Genomic DNA, 18,069 nt, shown 5'->3' with positions numbered 1-18,069 from the left:
CAACTGTGCGATGAGCCTAAAATGCTTTTAAGGTGGTAGCTCAAGGTCCATTTTCATACATTTTGTTTCGGCTTTAATCTGGGTAACTAAACAAGTATTGGCAAGTAAATTTAAATTCACGTCTAGTTAGTGATTAGTTCTCGCAGTTGAAGAAAACGTAAAATAATTAATAATCATGGATATTTCGGCCTTTAAAATTTAATATGACGAAATTTTAAAGGCAGAAATATCCATGATTATTAATTATTTTTACATTTTTCTTTCAACTGCGAGAACTAATCACTAACTAGACGTGAATTTAAATTCTTTACTTGCCAATACTTGTTTAGTTACCCAGATTAAAGCCGAAACAAAATGTATGAAAATGGACCTTGAGCTACCACCTTAAGTAACTAAATAATCATATTTATTATTGTTTTAAGAAAAATACCGCGACTGGTAGGCAGGATGGATGATTAGATAAAATGTTTTCACGGATAAATAATCCATTTATGCAGTCACACAGAAATAGAGTAGGCTACATTGTACAAAATTATATTATATGGAAGACGGGCTTAATGGACTTGTTTCCAGAGCCGTAATCATTTAAAAAAAATATGTATGTCAGTGTCAGCTGAGTGTCAGTTAGACGCAATGACTAAATATATACTCTTTAATCATTGGTCAGACGTCAATAATTACCAATTACTAATAATTGCAATTACCATTCTAGTTGATTGGGGTCTGCTGATGACTATTTAAATAGTTTATAAATACATATACTTACGTCGCTTTGTGTAAAATCACCGGTAATAAACGGTGGCAGCCATAATATAAAAGAAGAAGAATTCTTAAGTCAGTTTAACAGTTGTACTCGAAGAGCATTACAATACTGCTTTGGTGAATACAGAAAGTTGCCGGTTATAATTATTTCTACTAAAATAAATGTAATTAAGGTAATTAATTTATATTATAATATATTACAGACTATGGTGTCTCGGTAAATTTTATCTTGTTAGCATAATAATATAACATATTTTTGCCTAGCCACTGCGTGAGGTCACCCATAAAATTTGACTGAGTCACTCATTCTGTTTCGATTCTATAACTACTTTAAACAAATAATGTGCCGGTTTGTAGCAGCAACATGACAGTGAAATAAAATGCATCGAAATGCAATGAAGCACCTATGTGTGTTCATCATGTGAGCAATTAAATAGTGCTTATAAACATGGTGAAATTATAGGTGAAGTGTTTTGGTGTCAATGTAGGGTTCCTCCATAATTGCTACATAATTTTAATGGCATAGTCCAGTATATTCATGCTGATATGGATATATTATATCCATATTGGCAGCTATCTGATAAACATTTATATATCTACCAATTCTCCATATACTTTTTTTTTATAATTTGATATTCTATCTGTTTAAAGATAACTAAAAATGTTTCACTTCCTAATTTTTTTGCTTATATATAGTATCATAGTCTGTTCATAGTTGTATTCTTATTTCTACTATATTATGATGATATGTGGGTAATGGTGTGGATTATGTGTTCTTATATACATTTAGATGAAGAAAAGAATATAATATACCTTAACATATGACTGTTTATCATCCTTACAAATAAAATAAAATATAAAACTTTAATGATGTAATCTATTTCATTTGTTATCTCTAGTGATAGCACTTTTCCCTTTGTGTATTATCTATACTGGATACTCAGATAGGTATTTATATTTAAATACCACAATCATATTAAGAAAATAATTGCAATGTACAATTTAAATCATTGTTATCATAAAGAGGTATTGCGAAGCGGCAATGGCCTAGTTGGGTGTGGAAAGGACTGCCGAGACGAATGTCTGCAGGTTCAAATCACAAGGGCACACACCTCTGACTTTTCTAAAATCATGTGTGTATTCTTTGTGAATTTATTGTTCGCTTTAACAGTGAAGGAAAACATCGTGAGGAAACCTGCGCACATCTGAGAAGTTCTCTATAGGAATTTCGAAGGTATGTGACGTCTACCAATCCACACTAGGCCAGCGTGGTGGACTAAGGCCTAGTTCCTCTCAGTAGTAGAGGGGGCCCGTGCTCAGCAGTGGGCAAGTATATAATACAGGGCTGATATTATTATTATTATTTTAAATTTTAACTAGTTTCTACCATTTAATGGCGAAATTACATCATTCCGCGGGCTTTTGGCCAAAACGGAAATGACGGGGTGGATGAGAGTAATAATGTTATTATGAGTTTATTGATAAAAATTTCCGGACGAGCCTGCAAGTATTAAGTATGACAGCTTTCTGAATGAGGATGTATGTAAGTGGATGAATTTGTAACGTCTTGAGACTAGTGTGTATGGATTTGGGGACAACTCCTGTAGATGAAATAATAATGGGTATTGTGCGGACGGTGTCCACTCGCCACTGCGTTTTAGAGTTCGATAGCCAAGTCAGTGTACTTGGCTAGTTTTTCTGTATGTGTAGTTTGCAAATTGTGGGTGTTTGGTATGGCGATGTCTATAAGGTATACTGAACTGTTCTTTTTATCATGAAAAGTGATGTCCGGTCTGTTAAAGTGAACTGTTTTGTCTGTCATAATAGTCCTGTCCCAGTACATTCTGTAATCATCTGAATCTAGTATGGTTTGAGGGGAGTATTTGTAATATGCAGTTTTTTCTTTAATTAATTTGTATTTGTAAGCTAAATACTGATGGATAATTGATGCTACCTGGTCATGCCTGTGTTTATAGTCCGACTGTGTAATAGATTTACATGCTCCAGTAATATGCTGTATTGTCTCAGAACTACTATGACAGTGTCGGCATGCATCGTTTTGTGCAGCAGGGTCACGAATTATATATTTTCGGTAATTTTTGTATCTATGGTCTGGTCCTGGATGGCGATCATAAACCCCTCCGTTTCAGGAAACAGCTCTCCTCTTTTAACCACTCGTTTGACGCTACTTTGTCAACGTTGGGGTTAGTTAAGTCGAGAAGATGCCGTCCGTGGAGAGATTTTTGAGCCCAGGCATCCAGTTTCTGTGTGTGAGATGTGTGATTTAATTGTATAGATGGATTGGTCAGAATAAGTGGTGTGTGTTTGTTATCTGCTCGGACTGTTGCTTGATGGAGGTTTGAATGCTGTGCTTTTGAGTGGAAGAATGCACGTAGTGTCTGAATCTGTTTATTGTGTAGGTTTTGGATGTCAATCAGTCCTCTACCTCCTTCAGCTCTAGGTAGAGTCTGACGCTGTACACATGCTCGGGGTGGTGTTTCCGGTATATTGTCATAATAACATTAATCATTCTTTGTAAGTTTTTAAGCTCTGTTTGTGACCATTTGATTATTCCAAAAGAGTAGGTGAGTATTGGTATAGCATATGTATTTATGGCTTTTATAGTGTTACGGGAGTTAAGGTGAGTGTTGAGGATCTTGTGTAATCTTGTCCTAAATTTCTCTTTTAATGTTTTCTTTGTCTGTTTCTGGTGTATCTGGCGCGATTGTTGGTATCCTAAATATTTGTAACCCTGTGTATCGTCTATTGGGTCTATTTGTGTATTGTTGTCGATGGTGTATGTGTTCTCTTCTATTTGTCCTTTACGTACAGATTGAATTCCACATTTATCGATTCCAAATTCCATGTGGATATCATTACTGAATGTTTTTGTAATGTCTGCTAGTGCATGAATTTCTGAAAGTGTGGTACCAAACAATTTAATGTCATCCATGTACAGTAAATGGGTTAGGTTATAATGGGTATTATCATATTTTATTTTAAATCCTTTTTTGGTGTTGTTGAGTAAACAAGATAATGGATTCAATGCGAGGCAAAACCAGAGAGGGCTCAACGCATCACCTTGGTATATGCCTCGCCTAATGTTAATGGGCTCAGTCTCTATGGTTTCATTGTGGCTGTGAAGTTTCAAAGTAGTTTTCCATGATAACATGGCAGTTTCTAAAAATTTTATTATTGTGGGGTGAATTCGATAATGTTTTAGAATATATATTAACCAACTATGTGGGATTGAATCATAGGCCTTTCTATAGTCAATATACATGGTGTAGATGTTTCTTTTTGCGTAAGCTTGTTTACTGGCAACTGTATCGATAGTCAGCTGTTCTTTACATCCTTGGCTGTTTCTACAGCATCCTTTCTGTTCTTCTGCCAATAAGTTATTTTCTCTGATGTGCTTGTACAAAACTTCGGTAATGCAGGATGTAATAATTTTGTAAATACTTTGCAAACATGTTATCGGCCGATATTTGGCAGGGTTTACTACATCAGAGGTATCTTTAGGGATCATATAGGTGATGCCTTCGGTTATGTAATGTGGGAGTGTGTGTGGAGATTTAATGAAATTATTGATGTGTGTAAGTAAAAGTTCGTGTATGCTCGTAAATTTTTATACCAAAAGTTATGTAATTTATCTGAACCTGTCGCCTTCCAATTGTGTGTTCTATTTATAACATTTTTAACGTATCTAACCCAATATTTTCAAATTCCATGTGTGTTAAATTTTTAATCCTATCCTCATCTTCCTTAATCCATGCACTATCTGTATGAACTACTGGGTTAGACCAGATTCCAGACCAAAAGTCCCGTAACGATTCCTTTGTAGGCATTTCTGCTAGGTTGTCTCCTAAAGGTAGATTATTAACTGTGGTGTGTGTTAGTTTCCTATAAAAAACTTTTTCATTATTTGTGAACAACCTATTTTGGGTTTTACGTAGTGTAGTCTGTTTATAACGTCGCAACCGGCTTGTTAGTACGTTAAGTTTTTGTTTAAGGGTGTCAAGAAAATGTGTTAAATCAGTATTAGGACTTTCATGTTGAGAATGTATTCGATACTTCTTTTTTATCAAGTCAACTTTCTTTTTTAATGCTGGACTCTGGTTACCTTTAATGAATTCTATTAATCTAGCTATATGGGTGCGTAGTTCTTCTATTCGTTTTTGCATATGTTGCTGCCATTTTGGTATTTTATCAATAGGTCGGATTTCGGTATTTGGTTTTATTAACTTAGTTCCGTTGAGTTTTGCTGCTGCGTAAGCAGCAGTATATACAATTCCTATTGTCGTGCCAAAATCAGTTTCAGAATTAATGAATTTGGGTATAATATTTGTGTTTAAAAATGGACTAAGCATGACAATTTCTTCGATGGTTTCTGTTTTGGGATAGAAGGTCTTGCCGTGGGATGTGTATTTGTATATGTTTCTAAGGTTTCAATAAAAGTTTGTTCTAATTGTTTTGGATATCTATTGAAAGAGATGTTGGGTTTTCTTGTTCTTGTGTAGTTAAGGGATGCGTTTCAAAATCTGTATCTAAAGTACAGTTCTGGTTTATGGTATCAGTATCACTTTGTGTTGTATTAGGGAATATAGTATTTACTCTATTGGCTATGATTTCTCTACTGACTTCTTCTCTGATCTGGTTAAGTCTCTGATCTGGTATATATTTATTTTTAACTATCAATCTTCTTTGATCAGCAATTCTCTGTTCTGTAGTGTGTGCAATAGATGGACATACTGTAATTATTTCTTGATGCAATTTCTGGCGATAGGCCGTTGTATTACTTTCCAGGTGTGTTATTTTATAATATGTGCGCATTATAGTTTCATTAATGTCATTAGTCCATTTTATCCTATCTGTATTGTGAGTAATGGTAGAGTCAGTCTGTGGGTGGTCTTTAAGGTATTGTTGTACTTCGAGCTTAATTTGATTAATTTTGTCTTGTGTCAGCAATTTTTTTGAAACTATTGCCCTACGTTGATCTCCTAGTCTTTGTTTTGTTGCCTGCATTTCTGGGAATTTCTCTGTAAATTGTTCAAATAACGGCGTTAAATAATGTTTTATGTTTGTTCCTAATGCTGTAATTATGAAATAGGTGCGCATGATAAAGATATTCATTTCTTCAGACCATTTTTTGCGCTGACCTGTTCCAACTGAGGCGGGTGCAGTGCTGTTAGCGAAAGTTGCCTCCTGCACAACATCCCCAGTAGGATAAATATTTATAATTGATGATGAGTCACTCGTTGAATATGAAGATTGATGAATAGTATCTGGATAAGCAGCTGGTGACGATGGGATGGATGGAAATAAAGTTGATGGTGATGACGGTGGTACAGAATATGATGAATGATTGTCAGGAATTACTTCCTGTGGTATTTCGGCTGTAGTCAATTTTTCGGGGAACCCGCCTGCTCAGTACCCACCGCCAACGGTCCGTATGCTGTCACATCCAGCGTTGGCTCCAATGTGCCCCGGCGACCCCGGGTAGCGGCCGTAAACTGTATCTATTATTACGATTCTCCATAGTGAAAAGGTTTTGGGAACACTTAGTTTGGGAAGGTCAATTAAAAATCAAGGTGTTTCTGATTCAAAATCCAGAACCTACATTAAAAGGTTAGTCCAGATGGTCGGACGATTTAATTTAGCCCTACTTCCGGTAAGCCCCCCCACCACGGCAAGGTGGTCCCCATGGGGGGGTTATTATTATTATTATTAATAAAGTATTTTTTTCAAATTCAAATTGTGCCGGCTTTTAAAATGCCTCTGTGGTTGTTAGTTCCCAAAGTTGCAGATTTATTCAGCTATTTATTCCTGGACACAGTGGTGCCTGTGCACCTACTTGCGCCCCTTCCCAACACCAAAATGTATATGGTGGTTTTCATATTGTTCAGTGCTTATTTTAGTAGTCACTATGTAATTTCAGGTTTAATCTTGAGATTAAATTCACATAGTTATTTAATAAGTCGATTATATTTGGCACTGGTTAAGGAATTTTCCCAAATATGATTGTGACTTGTGTTTTTAATAAGTGCAGTTTCTAATGAATTTTGATGTGGTAATGTATACTTTGAACTTTTAATTACGTAACACAACAATAATTAAATCATATGTTGAAGAGACAATATTCATTTGTGACTTATTAAGTATGTCCACACATATCCATATCAGCCGCTATCTGTGATAAACATTTATATATCTATCAATTCTCCAAATACTTTTTTAATTTATTCGAAATTCTATCTGTATGAAGATAACTGAAAATGTTTCACACCAAATTATTTTGTTAAATCAATAATATAAGTACTTATTCAAAATTGCTTCCATGTTTTAAAAAATATATTATTCTCAAATTGTCCGAGATAACTTCATAATAGCTTGTTGTCTGTTCATAATTGCATTCTTAATTCTATATTATGTCAATATGTGTATTATGGTATGGGTTATGTGTTCTTATATACATTTAGATTAAGATTAGTTTATAATATAGCTTAAAATGTAGCCATTTATTGTCCCTACAAATGACAATGAAAAATAAAATAATGTCACAAAACTTTACCAATGTTATCTATCTCATTTGTTATCACAAATTACAGTGTATTATCTATATTGGATACTCAAATTGCTATCTATAATATAAAAAGTTCAATCTTATTAGTAAAACAATTGGTAGTTACATTTTTTACATTTTTATTATAGTATTAAAGTTTATTACTTTAGATTAAAGTGTAGGCATAGATGTGGGCAGCGGGACAAAGTTGGGTTAGGCATGTGTAATTCTATATCCAGTAACTATCAGTGGCGAAGCGTCAATACAAGCCGATTCCTACCGGGTTACCTTTTGTAAATTAATTAAAAATAATAAAACAAAAACATAACAATATAACTAGAATAACAATAGTAAATTCAAACAAGCCATCTTATAATTATTAAATTAAATCAATACTTCAATGATATTTGTTTTTTATATCAATTCGTTAAATCGTAACTCGCACGCAGTGCTTGCGCCTTATAGTGTTCGAAGTGAACGCATAAAATAAAATAAATAAATAAATAAAATACTTTATTTATCACGTAGGCGAACAAAGTTGCACTTATGATACGTCAAAACAAAGAATAAGAATAATTATTATTTCTAAACAACTATTAAAATCACTTATATAACTATGGAGATTTTAAATTAGGGATAAAGTTTATACAAAAGACTAGGTACAAACCGAAGTAACCAGCTCGGGCTGGCAAGTAGGGGAAATAGAAGGGTAACGCGTCGCGATCCTCACGGGCGAGGGCATGCGCCCTAACCTAGCTAACCTCCCAGCCTTTCACTAGCTACCTAAGTGATGACTACCCGAAGAAGAAAGGCAGAAAGAAACTCCGGGCTTTCTTTTTGTCATCAATTGTTCAGTACTTCTTTGTATTTTTTTCCAAGTCTTTCTTGTACATAGTCACAATAGTTATATAAGCTAATGCACGCACATCACCGTTAACATGGGATAAGATGAAATCCAATCGACTAAACCTGGAGCGGCATAAAATAAAATTAGCGATAGCAAATAAAAGAGAACATAGATTCATACTTAAATAACGGCGTACAGCGTGCATTCGCCTACATTTACAATCATAGTTTTCAATCATGAGAAAAGAAAAAAAAAAAAAAATAGTGATATTGAACAGGCAAACACAACATGATCGGGTGGTCGTCTTTCAAAAATTACATTTCATTAAGATATGATATAGCTTCCTTCGCGATATTGTTGCCTCTTTCACACGCAGCGCGGTGTCTTTGTCTAATCTTTTAGAAGTGACGTAAAAAATATATGTGTGCATGGGTGTCTGTGTACTTCAGGGCAACCCGAGAATTTGCGGCTTCATGTTGAGCTATTGGCACGAAATATTTTTAATTATTTCGAATGTATAATTAGTGTTTGTGCGTTATTAATTCTTGTTGGACTCTTTTAGGTACCTATGTTCAAAATATATGATTATTTTGTAAATTTACAGACTAGACCTAATTTTTATGCTAGAAGGAAATTATTAAGGATTCAAAGATATTTTACTGATTTTAATTTATTGTGAACAGCGTATTATATTATGTTAACTGTAGAGTAGAAATATTTCGCCGGGTTCCCTTTTGAAAATTTTCACCCTTCGCCATTGGTAACTATATACTATAAAAATGATAAATCATGTTGCCAAAATTATGTACTTAAAATAATTTTATTAAATACAAGCTTTTGCCCGCGGCTCCGCCCGCGTTATAAAGTTTTTCAGGCTAAAGTGTTCCGTTATAAAAGTAGTAGTTTCCCGGGAGCCTATGTTCTTCCCAGGGTCTCAAACTGTCTCCATACCAAATTTCATCTTAATACGTTGGGTAGTTTTTGAGTTTAACACGTTCAGGCAGACAGATGCAGTGGAGGACTTTGTTTTATAATATATTTTTAGAACTTTTAAGAGGAACAATCCCGTCATACATCATTGTTGCATAACTCTAACCGTTTACGCAGCGCACGCAACGGAAGCTCTCAAAACTAATAAATTGTCCCCGTTTTTGCAACATGTTTCATTACTGCTCCGCTCCTATTGGTCATAGCGTGATGATATACAGCCTATAGTACTCCACAAATAAAGGGCTATCCAACACAAAACGAATTTTTCAGTTCAAACTAGGGGTCGCAAACCGGTATCCCGGATTTCGAAAATACCGGAATACCGGACCAAATTAAGAACTTCAAAATACCGGTATTGATTTTACAAATACCGGGATTTTCGGTATTTTATAAAAATAAAATTCAGTACAAAATGTGTGTATAATTCTTAATTTCTCGAGTTTTAAATCGCAAAAATTTAAGCTGCTTGCAATTTCATTCATTTATATAGGCGTATATTCTATAAAAAGCGAGCAAAATACATGGCTTATGCCTATATTGCTACTTTTGTTTTGTTCTAAGCATAGCGGTGTTAACTTTTAATTGTTATTTTCATTAGAACTTATTAGAAATATGTTTTGTTCTTTAAAGTCTATCCTCATTATTCATAGAAGTTATTTATCTAAGGACGGAGCATTGCTGTGATAACAAGTGTGTTTCTCAGTGCTGACGACATGGCAGCCTTCGCAGTGCGTAGACGTAGGGCCGTTGTGATTGGCTAATATTGTGATACAACTTGAATCTAGTTGGCTGTCAAATTAACAGAGCTGAATAAACAGCAAGCTGTAAGATAAAAAATGCTGAGAAACATAACAGGGGGAATAGATGTAAAATGCAACATGTTTAAAAGCCTTGAGCTGCCTACAATAACGGCCTGGTATTTCATGGCAATTTCGTGGGGTTTACCGAAAGGCCGAAATTGTCCTTATTTACCCTATCTACAGCTGCGGACACACAATCGACTTGCTCCTGAGAATAAATTTGCAAATCATCAGCACACGGATGGTACGCACATTGAAGATTTTGTGTTAAGAGCTTTATGAAGATAGAGAACAATAATGGGGAGATTATGCCGCCTTGAGGGACGCCACAGTCTATATCGCGCCAGCTAGACGAGGAATCGTCTAGGCGCACCAACTGTTGGCGTCCCTGAAGATATGACGAGAACCAATTCAGTGCCGTGGGCGAGATCATAAAGTGGGAGAGATTTGCAAGAAGAATGTTGTGACTAACTGTATTGAAGGCGTTGGAGAATCTTCCATGCCCGCCCTAATATCGCCAGTCACTTTGAGGAGTGCAGTATTAGTGCTATGGGCCAGGCCTGAAGCCAGTCTGGAGAGGGCACAGTAGTAGGTGGGCAGTAGGCACATGCTCAGACAGTTGCTTGTGAGCACATGCCTCGAGCACATTCGAGAAAAAAGGAAGAATGGATATGGGACGGATATGCTTAGCAAGTGATGGGTTAGGGATTTTAGGAAGAGGGATAGCAATAGCTCCCCGCTACAAAGACGCAAAGATACCAGTGCTGAGGGAGGCGTTAATGATTTGGGACATGATTGATATAAGTTGGTCCAGGATAGGGATTATCATGCGACGACTACATACATACATACATAGTATCACGCCTTTATCCCATAGGGGTAGGCAGAGACTATAGATTGCCACTTTGCACGGTCCTGGCATACTTCTCGCGCTTCCCCAACCTTCATTAATCCTTTCATGAATTCCCTCCGGTTCCGGGTACTTTTGACCTGGCCTTTACTGAGAACGTCAGATATTTGACATTCGAAGGTTCGGTGCGGTCGACCCCTACCGGCTCTTCCATCCACATTCGCCTTATAAACCCTCTTTTTCAGTCTCTTATCATCCATCCTCTCCAAATGCCCAAACCACCTTAGCATACCCTTCTCCATTTTTGTAACTACATCCTCTGTCACTCCACACATATCCACTACCGTAGTATTCCGCACTCTATCAATCAAAGTCACCCCACACATACTTCTTAACGCTCTCATTTCCACTGCTTTAATTTTACTTTCATGCTTTTTCTGCCATACCCAACTTTCACTACCATACATCAGAGTGGGCAATAACACTCCTCTATAGACAGCCAGTCGTGCCTTTTTGGACACTTTGCAGCTACCCATAAAAGTGTGCAGCGCCCCATTCACCCGATTCCCTGCACTCACACGTCTATCTATATCACTATCATTCCTTCCATCACTAGTGAAAACACAACCCGACGACTAATGTTGTCACAACCAGTGGCATTGGATTTAATGGACAGGATGACTTTTCTAATTTCACCAACGGCACAGAAGAAAAATGAAAAGTATTAATGTTAGGCCTGGATAGACCCGCTAAGAAATCCATGGTACGACGCCTAGTTTGGTGATCAATCATGGTAACAGATATGAAATGTTTATTAATGTCATCCAAACCTATAGTCGCACCGTGGAGATTTATGTTTTTAACTTTGCCAATACCTAGAGTTCCGAGGAATCTCCAGATACTGGCTGGCGAGGAAGAAGAAATATTACTGAGAATATGTCGACGTTTAGCATTACGTACCATCTGGTTACACCGATTCCTTGCAGCCTTAAAGGCATCAGTTCTCCTCCGAACGATCCCTTCGTCTCATCGCCATCCTAACCCCATGTGTAGTCCATTGTGCAGGGAGGACGTTTTAATTTAATTTTCTTTAAAGGGGCATGGGTATCAAAGAGTGAAGAGACAGCGCGGTTAAAAATTGCGACTTTATCATCAACAGAGGTGGCTGCTAATAGGTGATCCCAGTTAAAGTGAGCAGCGTCTTCTTTCAGCTTATCCGCATCAATGCGACCAAAACTACGCAAGTGCAATATTTTAAAGGGGAACTTGGTAGGTTTTAGGGCGTAAGACATGTAGATGACATCATGGTGAGAGAAGCCAGGTGCGGGAACTTGACCGTAGGAGAAAACAGGGGAAAGAGCAGAGGTGACAATAATGCCAAGCCAAGTGACCTGACCATCCATATTATGGTGGGTGGCTTGCAGTGGTAGGACATGCAATTTAGCCGAATCAAGGACAGTAAAGAGTTTACGAGATCGGGAAGAGTGGCTGGCAAGGAGATCAGTATTTAAATCACCCATGATGATGTGATGAGCATAGTCTGATCTTATAGATTCCAGAACTGTTTCCAGACTGGAGAAATAATCAAGAGATGGGAGACATTAAATAACACCTAGTAAGGTTTTCACTCTCTTGACCCAAACCTCAAGAAACAGCAATTTCGCATAAGCAGAATAAGAAGCAGAGGAAGATATTACAGGTTTATATTTCAGGTCGTTACGTAAATATATAGCGACTCCGCCCCCTCTCCTGTCAACTCGATCATTTCTAATCAAAATGAAACCAGAGAGCCCCCCTCTAAAGGGTAGAAGGAAGGTGGGGTTGAGCCAGCTTTCAGAAATCAGAACGGCATGAACGTTGGCTTACGAAAATAATCTCTTTTCATTCAGCCTTTAACTAACCACTAAGTTGTCTTCAAATTTGACATTTAATTACTAACTTAAATGTATATTTCCTATTTTTCTAATATTTTTTCGAATACCGGAAATACCGAAAATACCGGAATACCGGAATTTATTTTAGGTCAATACCGAAAATACCGGTTTTGAAAAATGGTCCGGTATTGCGACCCCTAGTTCAAACTGGTAGTTCCTGAGATTAGCCATTACTGCTCCGCTCCTATTGGTCATAGCGCGATGATATATGACTTTGAGCACTCCACAAACAAAGGAGTATTCAACACAAAAAGAATTTTTCACTTCGAATCGGTAGTTCCTGAAATTAGCCATTACTGCTCCGCTCCTATTGAATATAGCGTGATGATATATAGCCTATAGCACTCCACGAACAAAGGGCTATCCAACACAAAAAGATTTTTTCAGTTTGGACCGGTAGTTCCTGAGATTAGCCATTACTGCTCCGCTCCTATTAGGTATAGCGTGATGATATATAGCCTATAGCACTCCACGAACAAAGGGCTATCCAACGCAAAAAGAATTTTTCAGTTTGGACCGGTAGTTCCTGAGATTAGCGTGTTCAAACAAACAAACAAACTCTTCAGCTTTATATAATAGTATAGATGTTATCAAATATTTTTCTGTGTAAAGGAACTGATATTACCTGTGATTATATCGACACTTGAAAGGCAATCATATCTAAGCGAAAATAAATTATATAAACACCTTGAACTAGATTTCGTAGGTCTAGGATAATTTTAATGACATAAGACAAAATTTTAATAAACTAAAAAGTTGAATTGTTATGAATTTTCATATTAAAATCAAAACTTTAAAGCGCTCTACTCAAAAAGTTATTGGTGGACGTTTAGATGTGTGTGATTGCCTTTCAAGTGTTAATATGTAGTAGTTAAAAATTGATGATAGGTTGTTTACAATATAAGTTCACAGATTTTATCTTTAAAATAAGCAGAACTGCACTTAGTGCAAATAATCCTGTTATGTTGATCAGATGACCTGATTGTAGGCGGGCAGATTACCATATCAGATGCTAAATTTAATCCTGGGCAATTTACATACAAATTTTAATTGCCTGGTTGAGACTTGAACCTAAAATTGTTACAATCTACTTCTACAATCGAAGTATGCAGCTAATAGATGAATTGAACATTGATGAAATTACCTTTATTTTCAGATCCATCAACATGATTATATTGACTGGAAACAGTCTAAACGAGAGACATCGGGAACTGAACACTAAAGTGAATCAAGCAGTAACAAATGGTGTGTCGTTTGATAAAGTCAAATTACAAAATGAGAAGACTGACATTGACAGACTGTTTAAAATAGACTTGGCAAACAAGAAAAAAAAGATAGACTACATTATCGAGACCCTCAAGTGCGGAGACAGCGTGTATATCACCAGAACATTAAAATGTCAATGGCTTTATCACAAAGAGTTTGCCCACATTGTCAATCCAGATTACCTGGAACAACATGTTTTCCCAGAAATGTCATTGAAGATGAGAAGGAAATTTTTAAAGTTCATATCTCAGCATGTGACCAATAGTAAGCGAGCATCTCGGTTTTGCTCTTACTGTATAGCAATGAAATTACCGGAAATAGCTCTCAAGTTTCTTCGGCATGCTCCAGAATCAAAGAAAGTAGAGGTGATTAAAGGCCATCATATATTTATCCCTGTCAAGGATATGGTAAATATTGTTGGTGATTCATTCATTGTAGCTAGAACTATGTTAGATGAAGTAAACAGAAACGAAGTTTGTAATTTACTAAGAAGGTTGAGCTACCTGTACTCTATCTCAAATGGAAAATATCTAACTCTTGTTGAGAAATCTATGTTTAAATATAATTTATCTTGGTCATGTAGTGAAAGGTTTGGATTGCGACTTTCTAAAAATATAATGAAAAACCACAAAAACAGGCTGTTTAAACATATAGCATTATACCTAAGCATGCTTAATAGAAACATGTTAGTAAAATACAGCACAGCAGATGATGTAACAAAATATGCTTATGATTATACATTCTGGCACTTTTATAGGACATATGGCTTTATACTAGAGGCAATTCCGTTACAAACGAGGCTACAATACATAAAAAAGTTTCTCCTTAAAGGCTATCCGGAAAAAGAATTTGAAATGAGTATGGATTTTTATTACGCTGATTTGTACAAATTAATGACAAATGCAGAGAGAGAAGCTTGGGCTCTGGAACATATTAAGTCTGGTCTTGAGCATTTCGGTCATGGTCAAGATTTTAAATGGTACGAGTTTATATCGTTTCACGAAGCATTTGAGCCTCTCAAAAAATACATATTAGTTGCAGCTGATGCTGACGTCAGGATCGATATTGTCAATGTGCTAGTCTGCAGCGCACAGTCAGACCGCGAATTAGAAACGTTGTTTAATTATTACTATCAGAGATTCGTCAACGAAATGATACGTAATAAAGAAAAGTTTATTGACAAAGTTTTGAGTACTCATAGCTACCATAAATTCGATGAGAATTGTTGGCAAGCATTCAATAAAATTTTACACAGCATGGATGTTTACGACAATAAGAATACCTATAGCTGCAGAGCGGAATATAAATTAGTCGCGATAGTTTATGCTATCATCCACAAAAAAGAACTACATAACGCTCTTAGGCAGCATATTGATGGAGGATTAAATTTAAACTTATTAAAGCAGCACACTGACAAGTTGCCTACAGAAAATGTTGAGATTGTCTATAATTACATGGGTAATTACTATTTACAGAAAATAGATGAGTTCAATATTGAGAACTATGATGAAAACGCTAAATGCGGTGTTAGAAAATATGTACACAGTCTATTGGAACTAATGTTTCAGTACGATAAGCCTAAAACAGAGATTCCAGATATAGTTATGAAATTTGTCGCACTAGACCGCGAGGAATACAAGTATAACGGTTTATTAAAGGAAGAAGAAATTCCCCTCACACAAGTTGTCCTGATGAAAGATTTAAAAAATGATGCTTCTGTAGTAGTATCCAAAATTACATTACTCAACAAAAAACTCGAAAATAGAACAAGATTCAGTCTTACCTATCTGCTCAGAAAGTTAAAGATTTACTTTTCTACTGATATAGCACTAAATTTTGTAGAATTGTTTAATAAAATACTATCTTCAGATGAATTATCTGAAGAAACTTATGAAGCTGCTGTTTACGGATTATTCAATCTAGCAGAGTATGCAGATAGAATTGGTTTGGTTACCAAGTATGTACCAACTGAATCAAAAATAGACCATGTTGAGATTGAACGGAAAACATTATACATCAGGAAAGCTATATGTAAATTTGTATGTTTGTCACGGCCTATCGTTCCTTTATCAGAAACACAGAAGTATATAGTTGGTGATTATTTAAAGTTCATGTTTACCAATGTTTCAATCATATGCAGCTAATTTGCAACCAGCTGTGTTAAAGGAATTTATCAAGTTCTCACTAAACTCGCCAGCGTCCATACAAAAACACAGTATACGCTTGGCGTTCGAGTGTTTCAGTATTCATGATTTAAAAATAAAATTGCCAAGTATTTGGAAGAAAACAAAAAATGTATCGTTGAGGTTGGTCATATACAAGGAAATCTACCAAAAAATTGTAAATGGCTCGCAAGAACTATATGAAACTCTCAAAGCTTTCACCCTGGCTGCGCGTGAAGACGACGATGACGAACTGTTCACAGAAATGATCAAAACGCAGCTTCCAGGTCATCTCTTAGGCGATTATATTTTATGTACATGGAAAGTGTTGAATAAATTACCTGATAAAAAGATCATGATCACGCGCAAGACTGCCGTACTGAGGAACATGGTAGATCATCTTGAATTAATACAGGAAGATGCGGTTGAATCAATTGTATGCGAGCATATTACAATCATGTTAAAAGAGGGACAAATGAAAGTGGAAGAGGAAATACACATGAAAGAATTCTTCAACGCTAAATGGAATCTGACTGCAAGATATCTCATGTATCTACCGAGCCAGGAAGTTTTGAAACGTAAATTGGAGATTGTAGAAACTTTAGTTAAAGAAACGATAAAGTCGTGGGAGTCTGAAAAGGTAAATAAGTCTATCTTTCGACGATTTTTGCTTGGTTTTGTTCAGTTTCTTGGGAGTAAAATATGTTACCACGACTCAACCTACTGCTCACATGGAATCGCGTTACTAAAACAAATAATAAAAGATTTACTAGAAGCTGTGCCGCTAGTAGAGATATATGACACAATTTGGTATTTACGGTTGAGTATTATTGTCGCAAATACTATAGTTGATGGACGACGTTCCTTGGATGGACTACGCCATTTTAATAAATATGTGAAATTCGAGGAGTACATTGATAACTTTGCTAAAGAATTTGCAAAATTATTTAATGAATTTGTAGAGGAAAATAAGTGTTACACATTATCATTTAGGACAATCGCCGACTTTTTAGAAAAATTTTCCAGTAGTTTAAGATATAATTGGCCCGTGCAAGTTTTATCCAATGACGACCAAGTATTTACTGCAATATGCTCCAGACTGGTTGAAATAGAAAAATATGAAACTTATAGATTCGCTGTAGAACTAATGCCGATAGGAGCAAGAGATCCGCGTAAACACTACGAGGTAATAGATAAAATAAAATCCTTCGACAACAAAAACATCAGATACTATTGCTACAAGAAGTTTATAATTGATTATGTTACAATAGTATATTGATGAAATTGCGAAATAGGGGTTCAACAGCCAAATGAAAATGAAATTTATACTGTAGTTACTATAAACATATTGGTTATACCACAGACCTCCAAGTTCGCCGTTGTTAGCCGGCTAACATGGCGTTTGCGCGAAACACGAGAAATTCGACCTTATTGACATGATATATTATGATGCTATATGAATGTTTATTTTATTTCTTATTTAAAAATTGATTAATTTTGTATACTGTTTTAATTGATAATATCATTCATTAAAATTGTCTTCTATTTTATACTGAGATTTTATTATGGACATGAAAATGGCGATCTGATTTTTAGTTTATTTTTGTTTGGTACCTATCTGCTATTATTACTCAACATAGGCAAAATCACCGGTAAATAAGCGGTGGCAGCCATAATATAAAATAAGATCATTAAAAATGAATAACATAATAAAAAATGATGTGCGAAAGTTATTATATACTATGATGAGTAAGTTTGAAGAAAATCAGTAGAAGAACCAATGTGCCTTCCACAAAAATAATAATGTTTATTTGTGATAACGAACTTTATAAGTTAATTTAAGAATTAGTTTTGATACATACTTCATTTAAAATTAATAATATATTTTGTGCTGGA

At 35.7% G+C, this 18,069-nt stretch overlaps 1 protein-coding gene across 2 annotated transcripts; it reads left to right on the top strand.

The window, feature by feature from the left end:
- Positions 1-632: 632 nt before the first annotated feature.
- Positions 633-17,723, top strand: LOC115449359. 2 transcript variants are annotated; one of them, XM_030177152.2, is made up of 2 exons: positions 633-935; positions 13,902-17,723. In XM_030177152.2, exon 2 carries the CDS (start codon positions 16,133-16,135, stop codon positions 17,450-17,452), a length of 1,320 nt encoding a protein of 439 aa, XP_030033012.2. In that variant the 5' UTR covers positions 633-935; positions 13,902-16,132; the 3' UTR covers positions 17,453-17,723. The 2 variants fall into 2 exon arrangements, with proteins under 2 accessions (XP_030033012.2, XP_030033013.2); XM_030177153.2 differs by lacking the exon at positions 633-935 and adding an exon at positions 1,973-1,996.
- Positions 17,724-18,069: the final 346 nt, after the last annotated feature.

The sequence above is a fragment of the Manduca sexta genome, chromosome 5 (assembly GCF_014839805.1).
Source record: "Manduca sexta isolate Smith_Timp_Sample1 chromosome 5, JHU_Msex_v1.0, whole genome shotgun sequence".
Classification (NCBI taxonomy): Eukaryota; Metazoa; Arthropoda; class Insecta; order Lepidoptera; family Sphingidae; genus Manduca; species Manduca sexta.
The sequence above is the reverse complement of the archived record's forward strand: the minus strand, read 5'-3'. Positions and strand labels throughout refer to the sequence as shown.